The following is a 26,117-nucleotide window of genomic DNA, read 5'->3' on the forward strand; positions in this document are numbered from 1 at the left end:
TGCTAAATGATAAGGATATTTTAAGAAAGTTGATACTATGGGTCTGTTCTCATTTATTGAACTAAGTTGAACTGAAATGAACTGAATATTGAGAGAACGAAATTAGGAACTGAACTGAATATTTTATGAGAGAAGAAAATTAGGAATTAAACTAAACTGAACTGAAAATAAGCCGAAGAGAACAAGCTCTAAGTAACCTTTTAAAATTCCTAGGTTTTCTAATAAAAAAAAAATTAATATAATTTTAGATAAATGAGGTAAATGGGAGAAATTTCTTGAAATTTTGGTCAATGTTTTCAATTATCTTGGAAAATATCGGTAGGCACATCTAATCATCTAAATATGTTTTGACGGGAATAATGTATTTAAGAAGGACCTCAGGTATGGTTTATTCAATGAGAAATAGAAAGCATTAAACGTGTGATAGATGAAATTTTTTTAAAAAAATATATATATCAAGTAGTAAATAAATTAAGGAATGACGAAACAAGATAATAATAAAAATGTGCTCCAAATCTTTAATGTCTATGTTTGGTACATCGTTTTTGTTATTTTCCCATCGAACCTATTCTGCCAAATAGAGTTAGATTGAGTTACATAGCTCTTTTTGTATGAATGTCATTTGTATGACTATATAACGACCTTTTTGGATCCAAATGTTTAATGTCTACGTACTCGTTTCGTTGAAATAATAGTAATTTTCTCTGTTTGAATTGACTTAGTCTTTTCTTAACGATTGATTAAGTTAAGCAAAATCGATAAATTAATATTATAATTTAATTGAAAAACATACAATGCAAATTCTTGTAAGGTTAGTGTGATGGGAAAAAGTTATATAAAATACAATAAAAATTACTTCTTACAAAAAAAATTTAAAATGTTAATTATATACAAAAATAATGCTTGAGAAACTAAGAAATGAAGATTAAAAAATTTATCAGGCCGTCTAACAAAGGATAAAGAATCAACCCCTTAAAATCGAGATCTTATTGAAAAGCTTGATTAGCATCAAAGCATATGTGATTTAAATGTTTTTTTTTTTTAGTGGTGCAAATAAGAGATTTAGATGGCTGTAATGACATTCCATTGGAACTAATCTAGTAAGATCAACATGATAACATCAACCAACTAGTAATGCTTTAATGGCCATCTACGACAAGTCATGTAACCCCTCAATTCTTCAAATATGAAACAAAAATGATCCACAATTGTCAATACGACAGTAACATATACAAATATGCAGATCATCACAAATTTTGACGTGGTTGGTCACACTACGTGGCCAATTATTATGATTTTATAGGTGTTACTTTATTAGTGTTAATTATAAGGGTTATTTAGTCAGTGTTACTGAATTACTTCGTCAGTGTTATAGGAGATTAGGAGGTTACTTGATCAGTGTTAAGGGTTTACTCGATTAATATTATAAGGATTACTTGGTTAATATTATAGGGATTACTTTATCCGATCAGTCGGCCACATGATGTGACTAGTTGCACACAAACTTGCTGTGAGTAAATTTATTTGAGAAAATAAATTAATTATACACCTAATTTAGAGTCTCAAAAACAAGGCCTACAACAGGAAGAATCTAGCTCTAAGTCCACATGAAGGTTAATAAGTTATTATGAACTTTGAGAGCGGCTCAAACGAATCTATATCTATACTTAGTATTTAAAAAGACAAACCACAAATCTATACTAAGCCACATGTCACCATAATCACTCATATGCCACATGTCACCTCTCTTAATCCTTTCTTTTTAAATTCCCATTTTAATATAAAAACAAAATATATAAATAATGTTTGAGTCTTTAATCTTTATGCATTCTAAAACTTACAAATTTAAGTAAGAACATTAAGTGTTTCATATTCAATATAGTAAATTAAAGTTAACTAATTAGCGTTCATTACATTAACAATAAAATAGTTTTTTCATCTCCTTAACTTAAATATAACTTAAACCAATGTGTCATTTCATACCCTACAATATCTATGTATATATACCTAGCTAAATTCCACAACAACACCGACACTTTTCAAGAAAAATAACCTAAGTAACAAGCCGTGCATCGAACGGGTCAAAAGGCTAGTTAAATTGAAATCATGTTCAATAAGTAAGAAATGTCACTTACCATTCTTTTTAAATTTTTGATAATACCTTGACTACTACTCCCTCCGTTTCATATTAATCGCATGGATAAGGAGTGTACATAATTTAAGAAAATATAGAGTAGACTTGTAGGCTTTAATAAAAAGAAAAAAAAAATGTACTCCCTCCGATTATCATTATTAAGTGCAACAAAGGGGATTGCACAAATGCCTAGTGTAAGTGGGGTTGGTAAGAGAGAGAATTACTAAAATATTTGTGAAAGTGGGTTAGTAAGAGAGATAATAAATTAAATAATAGTGGGTTTTTACCAAATAAGAAAAGTGTTGCAATTATTATGAAACGGGCATAAAAGAAAAGTATTGCAATTATTATGAAACAGAGGGAATATCAAGTTTCAACTTCTAATCTACAACCAAAAAATATAATTTTATGTGAAAAAATCAAAGGAAAAACACATAGCGATTATACTTCTATTCAAAAAAGGGGGGAAAAATTATCCCAATTGACAAATCAATATTTTCTAACATAAAACCTTGCTGTTTCCATCCCAAATGTATGCCTTTCATATCCTTAATTAGTAAGCTTTTATGGATTAGTAGCAAAATAGAAATGATAGGTAGATTATAGACAAATTCCTATTCCAGATATTGCAGTTTTTAGCATTGCCATGTCTCTAATTGTTACGAACAAATACGAACTATTTAAATTAAGTAGTTTTTTGCTGAATCTTACATAACGTAATTTGTATTAATATCTAAGACCAATCCTTAAAAATCAACAATATCAGGAGTACAAAAAACTTTGAGATCTAAAAGGGATTTTAATACAAGTCTACCTATCATTTACACTTCACAATGTCAATTCAGAAGTCGTATGGGCAAAGACAAATGGCAATAAACCATGAAGACCTAGCGCAGTGCAAGAGATCTACATCTAACACACTGATCTGACAAACACCACAGGAGCCTCGTTGAAGAAAAGCGTGGACAAACAAAGCTCAAAGACCATAAAACACAGTAGCAGAAGGTACATGCCAGTGAAACACTCCTTTGTGACAAAGACCGTGCAAGCTTTCATGTAAATATTCACACCATTTCTGTCATTGATGATTTTTGTCTCAAAACAAAGGTGTTTACAACAAGACATTCTGGCTACCTACCTGCAGGCAGCTTCAGACATGTCACCTTTTCGTCGTCTCATCAACTGAAGGAACATTTGAAGGGTAACTGGAAAGGTCTAGATCGATAAGAGTCATATCATACGGAACTGCTACAGAATTCGAAGTATCGACAAGAAGAGAAGTGTTCATCTTCTCTGGGTTTGAATTGTGCCCAATCACAGGGTTCTCAGGACTGCTCACACCAGAGGATGACTGACTAGAAAGTTGAATATCATCCAGCTTGTTCCCAAACATGTGTTTATTTCTTCTGACAGCATCCATCTCCTGTCCGGTAGGTACAAAAGTACGTGATCTATACTTCCTTGGCCCTTCTTCACCCTCACCATGGTTATAAAGCACATACTCATGATAAGTTGGGGCAAACTGCAACATTAATTGAATACAGAAATCAGTTGCCACAGCATATGCAGAAATCACGAAAGAAAAAAGACACCCCCCTCTTACAGATAAATTTGATTTCAATCAATTTAAATCTTTGAATCCTCCAATACACATAACCTCATTGTTTGAAAATATATAGGGGTTCTGGAACTACACCAATTGATCCAAGCAGGATAAACTCGCTTAAAAGCTAAATTATACAACGTTCATCAAGTATATCAAAATTAAGGAACTTAAAAGATTGACAACATCCATCAGCTTGCATCAAGATTAATCTAAAGTGGGGAAAAGGTTTCGCTAAGTACTTCAGCAAAACCTCAGCCCTCAGGATTCCTAGCAATGCTCGATTTTGCCATTTGTTACAAAATTCTTCAGGTTTGTCACAATTAGTCGCAAAAAACACAAAAATAACTCACCTGATGAACTGTATCATGATAAAAGTCATTCAATTTCACCGCATGTGCAAGGCTTCCTGTGAGACCAGGAGAGACGCCTATATTTGCACCAGCATACTCCTTGTAAGGGAATGCATAAAAGTGACCTATGGCAGCCATGAGCATCTCAACACAAATAATGAAATTTTGGACGTCAGCAGCATCCTCAGCATTTTTTATGAATTTAGACTTGGCAGCAAGAAAAACCAAGACACCCTGCAAAAGGCATCAGTACGTAGTGAGAAAATGAACAATCATACATATATCATAATTCCAAAAAATATTAGAATTTCAAATATATATATATATATATATATACATACATATAATTTATTTATTTTTAAAAAAAAAGTCATTTGGTAAAGCTGTTTGGAGTATTGTGTAGTTAAAAAGGTGATGCCCCTTTGCATAGTAAAAAAAAAAGTCAAATCAATTTATAGAAACGGACAGACAACAAAGCATTTAGTGTATTTTATCAAATTATATCTTAGCTTTCTCCCATTTATCACACTTTTATACACCTCCATTTCCCAACAACGGTATATTAATCAAGTAGCAAAGTATAACAGAAGTACACAACCAGCACAAATGTTGAGCCTACTTCAACCATGTATTGGACCAGCTAACTATGCCGACAAGAATGCAGGTTCAATTAACAAGCAAACCAGAGCATCACATGGAGCAATACACATGATTTCCTTTTAGCCTTTTTTAAAAGTCATTGAATCCCAATCCTAATCAGCATGATCCTCAAAAACACCTTTGCAATCTATCATACAAATTTCAACAGATCCTGAGGGGAGGATCTACTTCTGTTGCATAAATCAAAGGCAGAAAATAGGTTAAATGGGCTGGACCCTCATACCTCCCCACCCCAACCCCCCAACAAAAAAATGTTGGCAGTCTAGCTCAACATCCTCATTCCACCCTTGACCAAGAAGCAAACATTTATCGAAAAAATTAGAGAATATTTCTGAGCAATTATAAAACTGTACTATCAGAGAAATAGTAATACCTGCCAATATGTTAAGAAAACAACAGACTTTATCAAAACAAATTTGGGAACAGGATTGAAAGGCTGGAGCAGATCTCGGCATGCCACGTAAAACAAGACCAGTGCATAGAGAGCAACAGAATACGAGATAGTATAAATAATGGTGAAATAGAGGTAAGATTGATTTGCACTGAAATCTCCATCTGCATATTTTCCCTTTGAATAAAGAATAAATGTGACAGCAACCAGAATTGGTTTCAAAATAACAAACTGCAGGCACCCTTGCTTACACCTTCGTATGAAACGCCTGTACAAAAACAAGTCATCAACAACACGAAATGAATCCATTTCTATCAAAACTCAACATTACAGATTATATATAACTATAAAGTCACTATAGGCAGCAATAGTGCATCATTGGCTTAAACCAGCGAAACTCTAAATGATTACAAATAAATAAGCTGTATCTTTCCTTATCTCCAGCACTGGCAGCATATACGTTAATTACATATTGCAATTAATGATACATTACTATTGTTCTTGTTCCTAAAACAAACTATCGCAATGAATAAGGAATAAAAGAAGAAACTCCATCACATAATACGATTACTCACCCATCCAACGGTATAGGTGGAAAGCAACACGTCATCAAACACATTGAGGGCTTTAAAACTCGTCCACTCAAACTTAGCACAACGGCCCCAGGTCCACCAACCCACGCCAAGCAGAGGGATAAGAAATTGTATATAACCCATGCTTCATATCTGGAACATCAAACACAAAATTTAACTTACAATCAAACAAACACAAGCTTAAATATTTGCTGGATAGCACAAAAGAAAACAAAGTGAACCATGGCACAAGTGAAGCTAGAAGCATTTAGTAAAGACTAAAGAGACTAGAAACAACAAAGTCATGCTTTGACAATCCCTAAACCGACCCGAAATTACTGTGCAAAACCCAAACCCTGAATTGAACCCGAACAACCCGAATTCGACCCGATTTGACTCAAGTATCATATTTTGTAATAATATTAACTTTTACACGATAGTTTTTAAGCACACCCCAAAATTAACCCGAATCCGACCTGCTGACCCGAATTGCCGCCTACACACATTGGTCTGGAATCTAATACTGAATCCGTATTTGTAGACTCATCCTGTATCCAGCACAGGTCAGAGGTTCTAACTAAATCCCTTGGTACGTATTAAAGAAGATTAAACTATACTGACCAGCTGAAACCTAGAACCAAAAATTTGCAATTCCTGTCTACTGACATCTTCGTGTGATAGTTTTACGTATTAGGAAAATATAGTGCAACATGTCTTGATCATTTTTTACATTTCCTCTAAGTCTTTAAAGGAAGAAGCCACAAAACCCTATCTGTTCTAACGGCTACAAATTAATCTAATACAATGACACTCATTAGACTTCCATATCAACTCTAAAAATGTTACATGTAAAAGGTTTATACTTTAATTTCACTTTGATCAAGCAAACAAAACCATAAAACGATTTAACAAGACCAGGGACATAAAACAGGTTATAGCAAAAGCAACAGAGTGAGAGCAGCACTAAGAAACCAAAAGTGGAAGATGGTATCCTCCATACTTACATTTCTCTCAGAGAATTAAAATATATGGCTCTATCACGCATGATCAAGGCCAAGAAAGACATTAATGCGTAAACCTGTGCACAAAAGTAACACAGTGATGTAAGGCTTGTACAATATTAGTATAACGAGGTAAAAAAAGGAGCAGAGAACATGGAAGTATCCATGATTAATCCAGCATTAATGCTAAGCTGAAAGGCTGGGGTTTGGGGAGAGAAGAAGAGAGGGGGGGGGGGGGGGGGGTGGTCAACTTGTAACTAATAAAACGAAAGTTCATTAGTCCACAAGGTTAACTATCCTTGGAAAAGACACATGTACATGGAAAACAGACAATACATCAACAAAAGCAAATAGCTTCAGCAGGTGTTGGTTGACCTTGGGCCATTAAACTTTAAGGAGTAAAACCAACTAAAAGCGAAAAACATGGAAATGACACCACTTATGAGAGAATTCATTAGAAAATATGGTAAATTATAATCATGACGACATATGACCTGACCTATAAGCAAAATTAGAACATTCAGAAACTACTCGCAATCCAACAATTCTATAACCCAGTCAAATTTCGCATGTAGACTATACATAAATACATCATTCTTCTTGTGAAATTAATTCTAAGACCCAAATATCAAACCTTTAATGCATTCACTGTGGCCATGCTCATGAAGTGTCAAAATCCTCCTAATTCAATATAATCTTGTTTCACACGTTTGAAATCACCAATTTATTGGCCCTTCACTAGTCAATATTCAAGTGACAATAAGTTGGGTTCAGTTCAAAATAACATATAACTGAATTTTTCTGCATTTGATCCTAAGCTAATCACGTATATTCTCCAAGGGTAATAGTAGTCAAGAAAGGGTAGAATCAACAATAAAGAAGATACTTATATTATATTGTTCTATTTTCCAATATTAGAACAGGGAGAACAAAGTACATCATTTAGAGACTAAAAATCCTACAAAAGACACAAGGCGAACTAATGATACTAAAGAACATACCAATTACCTTAAGTCCCCACAAGCAAGACCAAATGAGATATAAGGAAACGATAAGATTCCCTATGCCTATCCAGTTATCCTATCTCCAATCCAAAAGGTTGCAACATTCATTATAAACTATAATCAAAGCACGTCATCAATACAAACATCCCCCAGTTCCTCCCAAAGCCACCAAACATCACAGTGCTCCAAATAAATGCCCAGACAAATCCTCTAAACTTTTCACTTCAATCAATAGGTCCCACAACTGGGATCCCACATTGACAGAACAGATGACTCCATGTTACCAAGCACACAGAGTGTAACTCCTTTGTGAGAAGCATAATTAAGGGAATCAAAGGAAGTCCAACCAGCCACATATTGTGTAATCCGTTTTAAGAGTAGTAAAGTTTGCACTAGGTTATGTTAAGCATGACAAGCAGTTTGGATAAAAGGACAAGAATTAGTCAGCAGAAAGAACCACACTGTAATGTCAAATTGACCACCTCAAACATTAAACAAAAGTATTAGTTATTACATCAACTATATAATGAACTTTCTTTAGCCACTACATCTCAGGAGCAACGATTCACTCACAAATCCTTCCCAATTTATGTGATTGATAAACAAACTTCTAAACTCTGCATGTAACCTATCAATCTATGTGCATAATATGTTCTAAACTCTAGAGAATCTTACTACTTTACAGACATGCAGAGCATTTGTAAAAGGGTTTACAAAAAAAGCGAACATTAAAATGTGGCATGCCGGAGGACAAGCTACATTTTCGATAGTGAATAACATTACCTAATGAAAGACAGAATCCTCCAAACTCCAATGTAACAAAGAGCTTACGTCCCGTTTGGTACCGGTGTACCGGTTATAGATAGAGATAATGGGAATGAATTTAAGTAATATTTGGCAAGCGAAATAGCATGTCAAAAGTAATGCAGTTTTATCCCCAAACTTGTGTATCCTTCATACAAGTCCTTTACTACCCATTACCACAATACCACCCCAAAAAGTAGTAGATGGCAATAGAAATTAGGGGTAAAATAGCATGACAATAGTTGGACATTGAATTTTCATACAATTTAAGCACAAAGTCTCATAACCACTATTTACTAACACTTACCAAACAGAATGTAAGTATCTGAAGTTGCAATCACTATAATAAACATTGATACAATAAAAGTAGCCAAATACATTAATCAGAGAAACTTCCAAAGAAAACCATAATAAGCGTAACGTCAGTAGTTAACATTGCTACGACACTACCACGACGTCACCAATCACAAGACAAAGCTGCACAAAAAATAAAACAGAACTGTTGACACTTACCGGAACCATGAAGATGATACGAACTATATATCTTTGAAAGGTAGGTTCAGTGTAATTTGTAAGATGCCGATATATGTGAAAGATCGCGAGAGCAATCGCTCCAATTGTGCACGGCAATGCAACAATCAGATAGTATATGAGAACCATTTTTCTCTTCTCTAGCAACAATTTACACCAACTGAAAAGATTCAGTTACCAAAAAATATCAATATTGACACCTGACTTCCAATAATTAATCTAAACAAGCCAATAATGCAAAATAATTCAAAGATAATATAATAAAATACATACAAAACCTCAAATAATTCTACTCAATACTCCCGCACTTCGCATTGCTGTGCCAGTTCCCAAATCTGAAACAACACAATCAATTCAAAATCAAGCGTCGGTACTAAACCCTAGAGTTTCTGATCATAAAACTGGAAAACGAAATTAAATTACAAGCAAAATCAGATTAGGGCAAAACAAATGAAATCATCACAAATTTAAACAAACACTGAGATACCGAATTCAATACTTGATTCTAGGAAACAAAAAATTAAAAAACATACAAAATTCGCAATTAAATTAAAAAAAATGTCGCCAAAATTCACCGAAATTTAAGCAATAATATCTACGAAAAAAACTGCAATTACGAAAATCATAATTAACGACGGTTACCTAAAATGGAGGAGAGAGAAATAGTAGATCTCGAAGAAAAGGAGTAAGAAGAAGCAAAGAGCACAAAAATGGCGGCTTCTGCAGAACAATGGAGGAAATGCAGAGAGATGAAGGAAGAGAAGAGTTAGCGTTAGAGAAAGGAATGATTTTGCCAGCCTTTGAAACAATTACATAAAATAAAAAGGAAGAATGAAATAATTAAATTAATTATTATAGGCTATACTTTCTTGTAGGGTGATTAACTAATTTACAAGAAAATTTGAGATTATAGAAAGGCAATTTGAGGGTTAAAGTTAGTTAAATTAAAAGGGAAAATTTGATAAAAATAATCTCAACTTTAATCTATTCGCTTTTAATAATCCCAACTTTGAATTATTATTGAATAATCTTAATTTTAGTGGGTATTGGCTTTTATTGGTCCTAACCGGTTACATGACCTATTATAACAAGTTGTTGGACATGTGTCATTACCTAAGTGGTCCAAAAAAAAAGTCAAATAAATAATAAAAAGAAATTAAAAAAAAAAAAAAAACAATCCCAACACCCAGCCCCTGCCAATGCCGGCAACGAGTAACCCCTTTTCCCCAGTCCCCACCTTCTTCGGCACCCCTTAACTCCCAACCCTACTGTCGGCAACTCACTTTCGCTAGCCCCACCTTCTCTGACACCCCCTAACCCCCTCGAAACCACTACTCTACTCATCCAACCACCCCGAAATCACCCCTACCCAACCACCGCAAATCCGACCATCTCCCCTTCCCTAGCCCCGAAACATCATCTCATCCCCTTTCCTAGCCTCGAAACCCCATCTCATCCCCTTCCCTAGCTTGGAACCCTCCTAAAGAAGAGTTTTGGGGCCTGAAATGGGGACAATGTTGGTTTTTGTGGTGGGGGAAAAGGGAGGAGGGGTGATTTTTAGTGGCTGGGGGTGGGAATTGGGTTGATACGTGGTGGGTTGGGAAGGAGGGGCAATTGTGGACGGGTCGAGGTAGGGGAGGGGGTGGGGAAGGTGGAGCTGGTGTAGGTGGGGAGGCGAGGAGGTGGTGCCTTTTTTTATTATTATTTTTCCTTTTTTTAAAATTTTAATTTTTTAAATTTTATTTTTGGACCAATAAAATTTTTTTAAAAAAAACCTATTTAACCAGTTATCGGTCACTCGGGACCAATAAAAGCGAATACCCCCTAAAGTTGGGATTATCCAATAATAATCAAAAGTTGGGATTATTAAAAGCGAATGAGTTAAAGTTGGGATTATTTTTACCAATTTTTTTAATTAAAAATGAATTAATCGAACTGTGATTTTGTTGATACATATGCGATTGGAGGTGTGTTTTGGGTAACATTTGTGATAAATTTCTTGTTGAGGTTAGCGAATTTGTTAATAAAATTTGGTTGATATGTGCAATTGTAATTGGATATTATAAGATGTGGGTAAGGAATGGAGAACCTTTATTATGTTGTGTTTTTATTTAGGGTCGTAAATAATTTTGGCTTATGGCATTGCCAACTTCAATTAAGCGAAATTCGTTGATCAATTTTGGTAAGTTAGGTATGAAATTATTGAGATGAAAAACAACAAAATTGGAGATGAATAAAAAATAAATAAATAATAGTGTTGTGATGATGAGAACCGTTTCTTATTTGATGCTTGCACCTCCCCTGTGCTCCCATCAATCATATACTTCCTCCGTTTTTTAGTTGACACGTTTCTTTAGTCACGTTTTGTTAGTACACTTATTCAATCATTAATATCTTCTCGATAATAAAAAATTATAAAAAGTTGATATTTTAAAAGTATATAATGTAACAAATCTAAAAAGATCCCACATGACTATATTTTTCATTACATATAAAGCACAAAACACAGTCAAAAGAGCGGCGTGTGAATAGTGCTAAAGTCAAAACGTGTCAACTAAAAAAACCAAAGGTAGTATTTTAAAATTTGACATAAAGATTAAAAATTTATCTTAAAAATTAATAAACAACTCGGGTATCGCACGGGCCACAAAACTAGTTATTATTAATCTTAATGTTGAATTGTACTTGGTACTTCTATCTTTTCTTTTGCACTTGAATAACATGTTTTTTATATTAATTTTATATAAGTCTATTATAATACTCTATTTACAATTATTGTATATTAATTTTATTAAAATACACTATTTACAATTATTGTGTTTTTAAGGTTACACCCATATTTTTAGAGGATATAGATCATCAAATGGAAATTTGAATTTTATTATTTTAGTATATATTATTGTAATTTTATCAAATTTTGTTAGAGCGCTAAATAATACTCGTATAATAATATAATAAAGTAATATTTCATTACATGAGGGGCCTTTCACTGTAAAGTTTCTACTAATCTAGATATCCAATTATACATATCTAAGTAAAATAATATAATATCTATTCAATGTAGTTTCTAAAATTTATTTATTTTTAACTTAGAAGAAAGTTTTCATCATATTGCGTATGTGGTACAAGCTTAATCTTTTTTCTATGTCTGGAGCTCTTGAGACAATGGGAGAGAAATATTGCACGCACCAATGATAGAATCATTAATGTTTAGGGGGTTGAGATTTTGGGGGTAGAAGTAGAAAACAACCTAAAACTTCAAAATTATGCCTCAAAAAGATATTTTTAGGTGTTGGGTGTTAGATAGCGTAGACAATTACTAAAACAAATTCTCGAAGTTGACTAAATAGAGTTAAAGTAGGAAGAAATTAATTAGTACTTATGTCCATTTAAGTATTACTTGGTTTATTAGAGAGGCTATGTTTCTCCCATATGTCCCATTAGAAATGTAAATATGAATTATACGAAAATAAGCACTGTGTGGTTATTAATCATAAAATTGCAATATCAATGCAATTACTTTACACCCATGACCAATTTGTCACCGAGCATATTTAAACAACCTAAAAACTTGGTATTGACTCTATTTATCGGGATTTAGCCCTTTGCAATTCCATTTCTTTGTTTAAGCGGGTAAATATTTTTTTTTTATTTTTTTTTTTATTTTTTTTTTTGTGTGTGTGTGTGTGTGTCCAAACACTAAATTAAACTTAAATTTTAAAGGAGCAGCGTGCTAAATTTGATATTGACACTTAACATCTTAAGTATGTGTCATACTTGTTCTCACAAATGTCAAACTCACCACCAACGAATGGTTATGTTTTAGTTTGATTTGATTTTTTATTTGAGAAAGTGCAAGTAGAAATTGATTGTTATGTACATATATCATTGTACACCTTGTAACACCAAAAATGACCATGTGCATGTTTAAAGTTGGGCATGGACTAGGCCGACATGAGGACTTCGACATATAAATGACTTGACTGCATAAGAGACACATTTGTGGGATAAGACCATGCATGAACACCATTTTCAACAGACACAACGACCTGACCAACATTAGTTTTTTTTTTTTACTAATTAACAAATATAGATGCATTAGTAAGGAGGTTACATAAATGGCATGACCACACATGTAGGTCATGTCATGCATAAGCTCTATTCATTAAAAAAATCTACACAAGTTCAGCATAAGGCAACTTTTTCCTGTCTCATTCCAAATGACATTCGCTTGAGCACGAGACACGCTGACACAACACATGAGCCTGTACGATTCAACTCATGCCCAACTCCATACACCGTATTGTTCTATGTAATTCTCTACTATTCTAGCACTACTCCATCTAGTATTTCACACTAGATATAGTAGATATTGTAGGTAAAAACATCCCAAATTTTTGTTTGCACTTGGTACAAAAATCTCAACTTGTGTATTGTAATTGTATGCAAGTGTAAAACCCAAAACCCAACGATGTGGAGTGATGCAAAACCATACATCCATACATTATAAAGCCACTACTTTGCCTTATCACTCCAAACCCCTCTTTCTCTTTCTCTTCTCTTCCCACCCTATCTTCTTCCTCTCTCTTCCTCCCTCCATTTCTCTCCTCTTCTCCTGCAACTTCAGCAGGAAGAAGAAGAAGAACACACCCATTTTCACCCATTAACACAAAGCTTCATTCTTTATCAACAATGGCTTCTTCTTCAATTGTTGGGGTTTCTTCAGTACTTTATCAAACCCCTTCTTCTGTTCAAACCACCACTAAGTTTTGCATTTCTCCTGCGCTTTCTCTCCCGTTTTCCGCCTCGAAACCGAGGAATTTGAGGTGGGTTTCTGCTGCAATTGCTACTCCTAACTCTGTGTTGAGTGAGGAGGCTTTTAAAGGAATTGCTGGGGATTTTTCTAAGGGTTCTTTTGAAGAGGAGTTTGATGAAGGGAGTGAATTAGAGTTTGAGAGTGAAGGTGAGAGTGAAATTGAAGGTTCTGAAATTAGTGCGGATGAACTTGATGTTTCGAAATTGGGGCTTCCTCAAAGACTTGTTGATTCTCTTGCCAAACGAGGCATTACTCAACTCTTCCCAATTCAGGTTTATTATTTTTTTCTATCCCCTTTTTTTTTTTTTTTGGTTTTAAATAATAATTTATAATGTGAATTTTGAATAATTTTATGTGGGTAATTAAGCTATTTTATGCATACTTGTTGCTTGTAATGAAATTTAACTAGCTTTGTGTTATTCAGTTTACGGTGTATAGTAGGCTGAATGTAGGAGGGTTGTTGTATAGGTAGTTGCAAAGGGTAGTGATGTAGACGGGATTCAAAATTAGGTCTCGGGAGTTGTCGTCCAAGACTTTAACCTACTTAGCTGAATATCGTAGAGTAGGCTATTTTCGAGAGTTGGTTTTATAGGTTATAGGCTGTGTTTGTGCTCATTCGATTGTTGGTTGAATTGGGTTTTATATTCTGCAATATATATTTTGGGTTTGAATTGGGTTTTATATTTTGTAGAGGTCCTTTACATATGAAGGAGTGGAGCAAATTGGTGCTTTATCATTAGGTAGGAAGAACAGTAAGAAAATAAGAACAAAACTTTGGACCAACTATCGGGTGGGAAGTATATTTTCATTAATGCCTATGGAAATTTGAGCTCTTAATTGAGTGGAACTTTCATATATTTTAACTGCGAGTATATAGTAAAGGATTTACTAAGAAAAATTTAAACTCAGATGGGGTATAGTTTTTTTTTTGTTTGTCAAATTTGTTACATGTGGTAGTGCTTACTACTTAATACTTGACAATGTATTAGATAGAGTGCATCTCAGGTAGTGCATAGTATTAAAAAGGGTTAATATGCATTAGTCAGTAAACTATCATGTGGCGGCTCTTAATGCTGTGCTTCAGGTAATTAAATCTCATATTTGGCATGAAAGTGGGAAGCTTAGTCTTTACCAGTAAATCATTTACTACACACTATTTAAGTTAATGGTCTTGTACCTAATGAGACGTTTCTAATCCCGTAGTTACTTGTCATGTAGTCTTCATACTTAAATATAATATACAATTATTAGTAAAAATTAGTAACTTCTGACAAGAATAGGAATTTGTGGTTCCCTACATCTCTTAAAATTTCAATTTTATCTGTTAGTGCCCTTTGTAACATTTGTATGGTATATTATTTGTTTGTTAAATATATTTGCTTATTTTTAGCGAGCTGTGCTGGTTCCTGCTCTGGAAGGCAAAGATATCATCGCTCGAGCAAAGACTGGGACAGGAAAGACTTTGGCTTTTGGAATTCCAATACTCAAACGGATTACTGAGGAGGATGACGAAAGAGGTTCTCAAAGGTAATTATCATATAACTGACTCATCTACTTAAACATATTAATGAATTGAGATCACTGAATTTTTTATTTTTTTTGGGAATTCTAGGCGTGGACGACTTCCAAGAGTTCTAGTTCTAGCTCCAACCAGAGAGTTGGCAAGGCAAGTTGAGAAGGAAATGAAAGAATCTGCACCTTACTTGAACACTGTTTGTGTTTATGGAGGTGTTTCTTATAGTGCACAGCAAAATTCTCTTTCCCGTGGAGTTGATGTCGTGGTGGGAACTCCGGGTAGAATTATTGACTTGGTCTCCAGTAACAGCCTCAGACTGGGGGAAGTTGAATTTTTGGTTCTTGATGAAGCTGACCAAATGCTCGCTGTTGGGTTTGAGGAAGATGTGGAGGTTATATTGGAAAAACTTCCAGCTCAAAGGCAAAGCATGCTTTTCTCGGCAACTATGCCTACCTGGGTAAAAAAATTGTCCAGGAAATATTTGAACAGTCCTCTGACAATTGATTTGGTAATTTCCTTTTCCATCTTTACCTTGAAGCTACCCTGTTGTCTGGCTCTTTGTATTATGCAGTCTGCCTTTTGCTCCAATTGTATTCGACTACAAATATCAATTGTGGCATTGTGCATCTTAGTTATTGACAGCAAGAGATTTTTTCAATATAATGAAGTCTGTAGAAGTTAGTTTGTGTGAACTTTACTTGTGTTTTTGTAGATGTTTTGCATAATAATAATGTTGGAGAGATATCTATCATGATAAATTTTAGGAATTTTATTCTTGCTTTGATCTTGTACGTGGGCAATAGAGATTCATAGGATGAAATATTTTACCTTTGAGAGATTAATCTCATGAATTTTAATCTTCATTTTTGTAAATCCAACTTTGAGCATCATAGCAAATATATTATGTGTCACATATGTTTCATCTATGGGTATAGGTGTCATGGATATGGTTTAAGGGTTGAAAGACTAGTTACATTATACTGATTGTTAAAGGAGTGGGGCGTTACTGCCATGCACTTCCCTCCTCCCTTGCTCTCACACCCAAACAAAAAATAAAAGAAACATTAATTGTTTGGTCCAGGTGCTACTCTGGAAATCTATGTTTTGTTGAGTTAAAAAAAGCCAAGCCTTTAGCCATAAGTACACATAACCCATGCAATAAGTTCTGAATTATAAACTAGCATCTCTTTCTTATTTTAATATGAAGTTAAATTAAGTCATTTATTTGTCACTGAAAATTGAAATAAGACCATTGCATGTTTTTGAGTGAAGAGTTCATTTGGCTTATACCTTTTGTACATTATACATTTGTGGGTATGTTGATGCTTTCTAGTTGAGATAAATCCTGACTTGGTCTTTATGTTTTGGATAAACTTTTCTTCAGGTTGGTGAGCAGGATGAGAAGTTAGCTGAAGGGATTAAAATGTATGCAATTTCAACTACTGCAACTTCGAAGCGTACTATCCTTAGCGATGTTATCATGGTGAGATTCAAGGCGGAACTTGTTCATTTGGTCTTAGTCTGTTGGTTTCTATAGTCCCTTCTGTAAAATTTTAGCTCTCTTATATCATGTGCTGATATCAATTTATTTCCCATGGTGACACATTATTCATTTTGCAATTTTACTCTAAAGTACGGATCATATAACTGGTGAAGTCATGGTTTACTTGCTTCAGTTATGTGTTAGGTGTATTTGTGTGCCCATGGGAACATGTGTGTTTGCATCTCTGTAAAGATGTAGGCTCTGGGTACATTTTGGTAAATTTGATTTCATAAAAGCCCTAATTTTATTGCGGATCAACTTTCATGGTATATTCCATGAAGGTTCCAGATGTTCGCACTTGCTTGTGCAATATACGTGATTTCATGTTCATGGTATAATCTATGAAAAGTTTATGTAGCTGTGGTCTGGGATCGTTCCAGATCTATAATGTCTAACAGGAAGCTCTGTGGAAAGATATAATGGCAACCATGCAAGCTCTCAGTTTCCAGTTTTTGGCATTTTATATTATATTTTACAACTTATATATAAATGTTTTTTTTGTCATGTGCCTTGCAGGTGTATGCAAAGGGTGGTAAGACCATTGTGTTCACACAGACCAAACGAGATGCTGATGAAGTATCTTTGGCACTGTCAAGTATTATTTCTTCAGAAGCATTGCATGGAGATATATCTCAGCACCAACGTGAGAGGACATTGAATGGCTTTCGACAAGGAAAATTCGCTGTGCTAGTAGCGACTGATGTTGCTGCACGTGGTCTTGATATACCGAATGTTGACCTGGTTAGTTCAATGCTTTTATTTATTTATTTATTTATTATTTATTTTTTTAAGTTTTTCTGTACTAGTTGTAGCCTAACATATTGTCGCTTTTTTTATATCCTTTGGCAATTAAGCGTAGGTACACTGCTTTCTATACAATTTTTGACATTTTGCCTTGAGCAATTTGCCTGGGTTTGCATTTAGGCAACTAGACAGTTCGAAGTTTCCTACTTTTTTATATAATTTTTTGGGAATGCTCACGTGAATATGCTGTACCTTTTATAACCTTCTGGATCTCTTTAACCAATGTACCTCTCATGTTATATTCTCTCCATTTTTTTCTCAATGATAATTATTGGCTACTTTCCTCCTGTAGGTTATTCATTATGAACTGCCGAATGATTCTGAGACTTTTGTGCATCGTTCTGGTCGTACTGGGAGAGCAGGGAAGTTAGGCACAGCCATTTTAATGTACACTAGCAACCAGAGAAGAACAGTTCGATCTATTGAAAGGGATGTAGGGTGTAAGTTTGAGTATATAACCCCCCCTTCAGTTGATGAGATCCTGGCATCGTCTGTTGATCAGGTTGTAGCCACTCTGGGTGGGGTTCATACCGAATGCATTGAATTCTTTACTCCCACTGCCCAGAAATTGCTTGACGAGCAGGGAACTGTAGCTCTGGCAGCTGCATTAGCTCATATGAGTGGATTTGCCCAACCTCCATCATCAAAATCTCTTCTTAGTCATGAGCAGGTAATTGATAGACTTTGATTTGAACTAGATACGTTAATCAAAGTATGAAAAGTACAAACTTTGGCTTTCTTATGTTTAGAAAGTTAACCGCACAAATTTCAGCAAGCATGCTTGTATTTACTACCTTTGTTCTTTTGAAGGCAAGTGGGTGTAAAACTGTAAAATAAAGTAGGATTATATAAGAGTGTGTAAAATTGTGGGTGAGGGTGAATAAAGTATGAGATAGTGTGTGTAAAGGTGCAATTATAGTGGGTTAAGATTGTATGATTGAATCAAATAAAGTGGGAAGACATAAAAGAACAGACAAAATTGAAAAGTGGGTTTAACAAAAAAGAACCGAGAAAGTACAAAGTATAAAGTGAAATCAAATTTAAGAATCAAATTTATCATTCAACATTGAATTTTCTGTTTTAGGGGTGGATAACATTGCAATTGACGCGTGATCCTAGTGTTGCAAGAGGATTCATGTCTGCTAGATCTGTTATGGGATTTCTATCTGATGTTTATCCAGCTGCTGCGGATGAAATCGGAAAAATACAGTTAATTGCTGATGAGAGTGTGAGTAATACACAATATTCATTTCTTTGTAGGAATGTCCGGATAGATTTTTTTGTTGATATTGGTGTTTGTTTGTCTTTCAGGTTCAAGGCGCTGTTTTTGATCTGCCTGAGGAAATCGCAAAGCAGCTATTGAGTCAAGAATTACCTCCTGGAAATTCACTATCCAAGATTACCAAGGTTATAAAGATTTTCTAACATACTTATTGTTTACCTTTAAAGTTCCTGATAGTTAAATCAAAGGCAACCATGTTGGAATACAAAACCATGTCTTTATTCTGAAGAACGATTTTTTATTCTTATCATACTTACTGTAATTTACAGTTGCCTGCACTGCAAGATGATGGGCCTCCAAGTGACAACTACGGAAGATTTGGCAGAGATCGAGGAGGCCGTGGAGGTATGGGTGGAAGAGGATCACGAAGTCCCCGTGGTTGGGGTAAGAGTCAAGACTTCGATTTTGGTGACAATGACAACAGTTCATTTAGGCGCGGTGGTCGAAGCTCTTCCAGACCTAGCAACAACAGGTGGTCTTCAAATTCAAGAAGCGGTGGAGATGATTCTAGCAGCAGGTGGTCCTCAAACTCAAGGAGCAGTGGGGATGATTGGCTGATTGGTGGTGGTGCTAGACGATCAAACCGATCATCACCATCATCATTTGGAAGCAGGGACAGGTATATCTTCTGTAATTTTGGGATATGCATAGTTTTGTGGTCTAGTTTATGTCATTTAATTAGATGGCTCCTGTTTTTGCACTATGTATGCACAATACTTGTGAAACATGAATGCCTGTGCAAAGCCAATGCGATACTAGAGCTAAGAAAAGCAGAGCCTGTTTGGTATCCTCCAAATTACAGTGTTTCAGTTCGAAGTTCCAACAAGGATATTTTTGAAAGACAATAGTTGAACTTGGAAACCCTTGGCCATATTTCAAGTGTATAAAGAATAAAATCCTGCTTGCTATGAAGTGAACATAAATTCTGTAAAATGGAAGATTGGAAAGTAGTACTGTTGTTCTATATGTGAAAATGAAGATCAAAGATTTTAAATTTCTGCGAAAAAATTTCATTGCAACATCTGTCATTTCTGCTGATTGTACACATGTTAGTTGTTAGTTGTGTGGCCTTGTGCCTCTTTCGGTACTATGCTATTGATTTCCACTTATGTTGCCTTGGTGTTTTACCTTGACGCATTGATTTGTTCGCCTTTTTACAGGTTTGGTGGTGCGTGCTTCAATTGTGGGAAAAGTGGACACAAGGCATCAGATTGCCCCACCAAGCAATCATACTAGAAACTTTGTTTCCTAACCTTCAAGTTTCCAAGGTTTTGACGGTCTGGGGATAGATGCCTCTCACGCCTCTTACTTTTGTTCATCTATCAGATCCCGGCCCAAGTATAGTCTCTTCAAAGTTATGATCCGTTCAAGAGATGCTGTTTCAAGTGGTTTCTTGGTTTTGAAATCCGGCCTGGATCATTCGGAGCTCCACTGATATATCGTCGGTTCTTCACTGCAACAACATAGTTCACACAGGAGTTTTTACATTTTCTAATTAGTAAAAATTATTAGTAATTATATCAAGGTTATATTCGTATTTACTGTTTTCTAGCGTCTCCACGCCATAGCTTTTGCTGTAAGGTCATTGGAGTATATCCGTGCAGGAAATTCATGGTGTATATAGTGTAGTCAGATACAGTGGAAAGCTCGCCGTGGCCATTTATGGCTGTTTGTGACTTTTTTGTTGGGAAGTTTAGCAAATTATGGGTTGTATCTTGTATGAAAATGACATTAGTTTCTTGAATTCTTATTTTGATAGCTGTTTTTTAATCTTATTTTCGTCAATAGTTTGTAGTAGCTATAAAACTTATTTCTGCAAAGTGCAAACTGAGCTAGGCTGAGACTAATTATTATTGATATCGCCATAGGCTGTATATGTTGCAAATTTGTCTCCTTACAATTGATATAGGACTTTTGATATATTTTTCCAAGTATCATGTACGATTAATTTTTATTTATTTATTTAATTATAAATTGAATAGCAAAAAGGGAATGAAAAAATAAAAAAAAAATTGCAGCGAAAGTTTATTCACTAACTACTGCTTTTAACAATGTGTAAAAATATTGTCATTTCTTTTTGCATTTTGCTTCAATGTTTTTAAAGATCTTACTAACGAATGTCCTTGGATGTTAAATAAGCAGTTAAATGCTTCCTAAAGTGGTACGGAGTATTAATTAGGGTATGCTTGACAAAATTACGCATTAATTGTTGTAACTATGGCTCATTTTAATTAAATATTTTTACTTTTAGTTATCTTATCCAACGCCTCGGGGTATCCATTAGCTTTTGCCTTTTTTTAATTACAACGTGGGCTATTGAATCATTTGATTGGCGACTTCTTTTGCTTTCTCTCCTCTACCAACATACTAATATGCTATCATCCCCTGGTTTCCGGGGAGAGCGCTCTAATCATCTCCATGATAAACGAGTTTCGTTTATTAAAACCACTATTTCAAGTAATGATTTCAAGGCAAGGCAAAATCGCTACTTAGTAACTATTTACCCATTTTTACCGCGAAAAGATACACTTTTGCCCCGTGATAAAGAGATCACAAACATAAATCTCTTTGTTATTTACTTATATACAACTCCACTCATCAAATACCTTCAAAACTTCTCTTCAATGGAGGTCACCGGAGAATCACCCACCCAAGTTCAAACCCTATCACAAACCAAAACTCTCCCACCACAATACATCCAACCACCACAACTCCGCCCAACCAACCACCACAAACCACCATCTTCCACCACCCCCACAATCCCTCTCATCGACCTTTCTCTCTCCTCCCAAACTCTCCTTCCTCAATTATCCTCTGCTTGTCGTAACTGGGGTGCTTTCAATCTACTCAATCATGGCGTCCCCAATACCCTCCTTGATCAAATGCGCACTGTTGGATCATCCTTCTTTGAGGATCTAGATGTTTCTGAGAAGCTTAAGTATGGTTGTGAACAGGGTTCTGCTGCTTCTGAAGGGTATGGAAGTCGGATGCTTGTTAGTGAGAATGATGATACTGTTTTGGATTGGAGGGATTATTTTGATCATCATACTTTTCCTCTTTCTAGAAGGGATCCTTCTCGTTGGCCCATTCATCCTCCTAATTATAGGTAATTATATTGTTTATGTAATTTTGTTTGATTTTGATGAAATTTAAGTTATGTTTTAGTTTTTTCGAGAAATGATGTAGACGGGATTTGATCCTAGTTTTCGATACCAGGGCCGAGACTTTACCAGGCTAAGCTAGCTAGCATTGATGAATTGTGTTCTATGATTGGTACATTGGTATTGAAAGAAATTGTGGTTTGTGAAATTAGAGATTGAAATTTAAGGTTTAGTGAAAAAGATCATGAAATTTAAGGTGGTTGTGTGTTACTAATGCCCTTATTGTTAATGCAAAGGCAAGTTTAGTGAGGGTGTATCTTTGGCTGAACATAATTGAAGGAAATTGTGCTAGAGACTTGTAGTTAATTCGATTTATAGTCGAAAGCCCGAGACTTTTGAATCTTTTGGTTTTGTTGGGAAGATTTGAGGGAATAACATATTTTGAGACAAAAACTAATTTCTCCAAGGTCTAGACTAGTCCAAATTTATAGTGTGGCAAAGAATGAAGCTTCTGTGGACTATTGGATTATTGCTACGTCTACTAAAAGAATGAAGTTTGTAGATAGTGAATGTAACTATTAGCTCAAACTTTATGTAATATTTATTGGCATATGGTGATCATTGATCAATATTGACTTGGAAATTAATGTGTTTGGCCAGAAATGTGGTGGAAGAATACAGTGAGCAGATGAAATTGCTTGCTCAGAAGCTCATGGCTCTGATCTCCGAAAGTCTTGGTCTACCATCTTCATGCATTGAAGATGCTGTGGGCGAGTTCTACCAGAATATTACTGTCAGCTATTACCCACCTTGCCCTCAGCCAGAGCTCACGCTAGGACTGCAGGCTCATTCTGATATGGGTGCTGTAACTTTACTTATCCAGGATGATGTTGGTGGCCTGGAAGTCTTCAAAGATGGAGAATGGGTCAATGTACAACCACTATCTGATGCCATTGTTGTGATCCTAGCAGATCAAACTGAGGTACCTCTCCTTCGTCCTTCCTGATATGCTTCTGCACCTCTCGTCCATGCACTCATTTTTGTCAAGTACAGCAGTATACTTGTGGAGTGTAGACATGAGCCAAATGTATTGGGATTGTTCTGTTACCTTGTACCTGGAGACTTGTAAATAGGATATGAAATTTATGGAGTTCTTCTGAATTCTTACTTCGTATTACATTGAGAGGGGAGTTCGGGATTATGCTATTTCACTATGAGCTTTAACTGTTACATTATTGCATTGGGTTCTGGTATCATTTAATTAAGTTTAGACATGATCTAAATAACCTGCACATATGATTGCATGTAGCAAATCTTTTTCAAAATTGCAGCTTTAGGAGGGAATGGGTGGAACTAATGATAGTATAAAATTCACTAGTACAGTTGTTCTTCGCCTTCATTTCATCCCTCTTCCTCAACAAAGATTATGTCAGAGCAAAATGATCGAATTACTATTTTAGGTTGGCATATTCTAGTCTTCTTCATCTGACTGATTTGTCAAAATAGCTCTGATATCTGGTTTTTCTGACTAATATGGTTCTTGTAGGTCATTACTAATGGAGAGTACAAAAGTTCTGTACATCGAGCAGTGACCAATTCAAATAGAGCACGGTTGTCAGTGGCCACCTTTCATGACCCTGCCAAAACAAGAAGAATATCCCCTGCTCCAGAGCTTGTGGCAAAGTCTGGACCTCGGTACAAGGAAGTTCTCTATGGAGATTTTGTTAAATCATGGTACACTAAAGGCCCTGAAGGCAAACGGAACCTTGATGCACTTTTACTGTAATATTCTCATTACAATGTGTCAACGTTTGTTGTTTTAAAAACTTTAGATAGCCTTGAAAATTCTCATCAAATTGTAGGAATTATTTACACTAAATGCTCATTTTCATGTATATTTATCAAACAAAGAACACTTGTATATTGACAAGATTCTTAGGAAATGAAGAATTTGCACCGCTGACTCTGAACAGCAAAATGAACGTCACCACTTGAGTTATTTTTTTTTTTGGTAGGCATTCATGTTATACAATTCATTTTTCTTTAATGCTTGAATGACTTAATGCTTCAAGCCTTCAAATACTCAAAAATAATTTGTTACCAAAAACTTCTTCCTGGATTCCATTCAATATATATCACAATCTGATGCTAACAAAATACTATTCATCTAGTGTATACACAATGAAACAAAAGTTGCCGCTACACGTTCGGTTATACCATTGAACAACACAAAATGTACCCACAAGTCCACAACCTAGCCAATAAAAGATCAAGGACTAGAACAACAATCAGGTGGGTTTAACAAAAGATTAATTAATGGCCTTGACAGCTTCTCAGGTGTCAGAAGGTGGCCACTCAAGAAACTTCTTACCAAGGAGCGAAGGCGGTAGAAAACTCTGTGGTGCTGTAGGATTCTCAGGGGTATAAATGTATCCTTTTCCATACCCAAGGTCTCCCATTAACTTCGTTGGTGCATTCCTGAGATGCAAGGGCACCCCTTCGTTCCCCCCAACCGATTCCTTCACCACCCTCATCGCCTCATTTATCGCCTTGTAAGTAGCCACTGACTTCGGAGCCAATGCTAAATAAGCAACACATTGTGCAAGATTCAACCTGCACTCAGGCATCCCAATAATATGACAAGCCTGATGACAAGCCACAGCTTGCAAGAGAGCATTAGGGTCAGCCAATCCAACATCCTCACTCGCAAACACAACCAACCTTCTAGCAATGTAGAGTGGTTGTTCTCCTCCTTCCAACATCCTAGCAAGCCAATATATAGCTGCATTTGCGTCACTCCCTCTCATAGACTTAATCAACGCGCTAATCAAATTATAATGCTCCTCCCCTGCCTTATCATAAGCAAGATGTTTACACTGCATAACTTCCTTCACATCCTCCACATTAACAACCACCACACCATCCAAACCACAACTCCCACTCTCACTTTCCCCTGAAGATTGGACTTTCCCCGGAACACGGCCCAATGCCGCGGTAGCACAAACTTCGAGTGCATTCAAAGCCACTCTAGCATCCCCATCACACTGTGAACCCAAAAGCTCAATCGCCTCGTGCTCAACCTCAACCTTCCTCCCAACACTCAATGACAACCCTTTTTCCAAATCATCAACTGCCCTTTTCAACAACTTCTCAATATCACAACATTGCAATTGATTAAGAGTAAGTACCCTACACCTAGACAACAAAGGAGTAACCAAATGAAAAGAAGGATTCTCAGTAGTAGCCCCAATAAACACAATACTACCATCCTCAATCACAGGCAAAAATGAATCCTGCTGAGACTTATTAAACCTATGAACTTCATCAACAAAAAGAACAGTCCTTTTTCCACCACCAATTTTATCCCTCAATCTCCTAGCACCCTCAACAGCCTCCCTAACATCCTTAACACCCGAAGACACCGCCGAAAGCGAAACAAACTTATAAGAGCAAGAACAGGAGTTAACAAGAGCCTTAGCAATGGAGGTCTTCCCAGTACCAGGAGGACCCCATAACACAATAGAGGGCAAACGATTACACTTAACAGCTGAACTAAGGAACGAATTGGGTCCTAGAATATGGTCTTGGCCTACAATTTCATCAACGAATCGTGGGCGCATTCGCTCCGATAAGGGTTCAGAAGGTTTAGCGTCAATTGGGGTTGAAGAAGAAGGGGTAACAGAGAGTTTGGGGCGTTTTTGAGAGGGGGAAATTTGTGGGGTTTCTGGGGTTTGAGTAATGGGGTGTTTGGAGGAGTTTGAAAGGAAGAATTTGTTCAATTTTAGCTGCGATTGTTGCTGCGGTTGCGAAATCGATTGCGAAGGCGGGGCTTTAAGGCGAGATTGAGGTTGAGAGAGAAGCCATTCGGTGGCTTTGACGGTGGAATCGCCGCCGGTTGCGGCGAGAGCTTGGGCGGCGAGTTCTTCGGAAAACCCCATGTTAAGGAGATTTTCCATCTTACTATTGTCTGACATTTTTACTTTGTTTTTTCTCTCTCCTCCT

At 35.8% G+C, this 26,117-nt stretch overlaps 4 protein-coding genes across 5 annotated transcripts; 2 read left to right on the forward strand and 2 right to left on the reverse strand.

Annotated features, from left to right (window-relative positions):
* Positions 1-2,792: 2,792 nt before the first annotated feature.
* LOC145563283 (uncharacterized) lies at positions 2,793-9,863 on the reverse strand. Of its 2 annotated transcripts, none has more exons than XM_081623730.1 (8): positions 9,696-9,863; positions 9,332-9,388; positions 9,036-9,213; positions 6,718-6,791; positions 5,717-5,866; positions 5,124-5,409; positions 4,091-4,324; positions 2,793-3,656 (listed from the first exon to the last, which is right to left on the reverse strand). In XM_081623730.1, exons 3-8 carry the CDS (start codon positions 9,180-9,182, stop codon positions 3,294-3,296), a joined length of 1,254 nt encoding a protein of 417 aa, XP_081479856.1. In that variant the 5' UTR covers positions 9,183-9,213; positions 9,332-9,388; positions 9,696-9,863; the 3' UTR covers positions 2,793-3,293. The 2 variants fall into 2 exon arrangements, with proteins under 2 accessions (XP_081479856.1, XP_081479855.1); XM_081623729.1 differs by having other exon boundaries at positions 9,327-9,388; positions 9,696-9,862.
* Positions 9,864-13,582: 3,719 nt separating this feature from the next.
* LOC145562046 (DEAD-box ATP-dependent RNA helicase 3, chloroplastic-like) lies at positions 13,583-20,764 on the forward strand. Its single transcript, XM_081622203.1, has 10 exons — positions 13,583-14,141; positions 15,260-15,396; positions 15,482-15,893; positions 16,770-16,868; positions 17,445-17,669; positions 18,025-18,402; positions 18,817-18,960; positions 19,044-19,139; positions 19,284-19,633; positions 20,175-20,764. The coding sequence occupies exons 1-10, from the start codon at positions 13,746-13,748 to the stop codon at positions 20,248-20,250; spliced, it is 2,313 nt and encodes a 770-aa protein (XP_081478329.1). The 5' UTR covers positions 13,583-13,745; the 3' UTR covers positions 20,251-20,764.
* An 818-nt stretch (positions 20,765-21,582) lies between these two features.
* Positions 21,583-24,102, forward strand: LOC145563285 (jasmonate-induced oxygenase 4-like). The gene is made up of 3 exons (XM_081623731.1): positions 21,583-22,120; positions 22,776-23,097; positions 23,662-24,102. Exons 1-3 carry the CDS (start codon positions 21,639-21,641, stop codon positions 23,899-23,901), a joined length of 1,044 nt encoding a protein of 347 aa, XP_081479857.1. The 5' UTR covers positions 21,583-21,638; the 3' UTR covers positions 23,902-24,102.
* Positions 24,103-24,317: 215 nt separating this feature from the next.
* On the reverse strand, positions 24,318-26,117 carry LOC145563286 (uncharacterized). Its single transcript, XM_081623732.1, has one exon. It carries the CDS (start codon positions 26,087-26,089, stop codon positions 24,449-24,451), a length of 1,641 nt encoding a protein of 546 aa, XP_081479858.1. The 5' UTR covers positions 26,090-26,117; the 3' UTR covers positions 24,318-24,448.

The sequence above is a fragment of the Chenopodium album genome, chromosome 10, assembly GCF_948465745.1.
Source record: "Chenopodium album chromosome 10, dcCheAlbu1.1, whole genome shotgun sequence".
NCBI classification, from domain to species: domain Eukaryota; kingdom Viridiplantae; phylum Streptophyta; class Magnoliopsida; order Caryophyllales; family Amaranthaceae; genus Chenopodium; species Chenopodium album.

Bases quoted from the DNA above. Each gene is read 5' to 3' on its own strand.
- LOC145563283 (XM_081623730.1), bottom strand. From the start codon at position 9,182: ATGGTTCTCATATACTATCTGATTGTTGCATTGCCGTGCACAATTGGA. The intron at 5,410-5,716 runs GTGAGTAATCGT...GTTTTTGTACAG, and splicing joins CCACCTATACCGTTGGATGG to GCGTTTCATACGAAGGTGTA. The intron at 3,657-4,090 runs GTGAGTTATTTT...TTAATGTTGCAG, and splicing joins ATCATGATACAGTTCATCAG to TTTGCCCCAACTTATCATGA.
- LOC145562046 (XM_081622203.1), top strand. From the start codon at position 13,746: ATGGCTTCTTCTTCAATTGTTGGGGTTTCTTCAGTACTTTATCAAACC. The intron at 16,869-17,444 runs GTGAGATTCAAG...TGTGCCTTGCAG, and splicing joins TCCTTAGCGATGTTATCATG to GTGTATGCAAAGGGTGGTAA. The intron at 17,670-18,024 runs GTTAGTTCAATG...TTCCTCCTGTAG, and splicing joins ATATACCGAATGTTGACCTG to GTTATTCATTATGAACTGCC.
- LOC145563285 (XM_081623731.1), top strand. From the start codon at position 21,639: ATGGAGGTCACCGGAGAATCACCCACCCAAGTTCAAACCCTATCACAA. The intron at 22,121-22,775 runs GTAATTATATTG...GTGTTTGGCCAG, and splicing joins ATTCATCCTCCTAATTATAG to AAATGTGGTGGAAGAATACA. The intron at 23,098-23,661 runs GTACCTCTCCTT...TGGTTCTTGTAG, and splicing joins TCCTAGCAGATCAAACTGAG to GTCATTACTAATGGAGAGTA.
- LOC145563286 (XM_081623732.1), bottom strand. From the start codon at position 26,089: ATGTCAGACAATAGTAAGATGGAAAATCTCCTTAACATGGGGTTTTCC.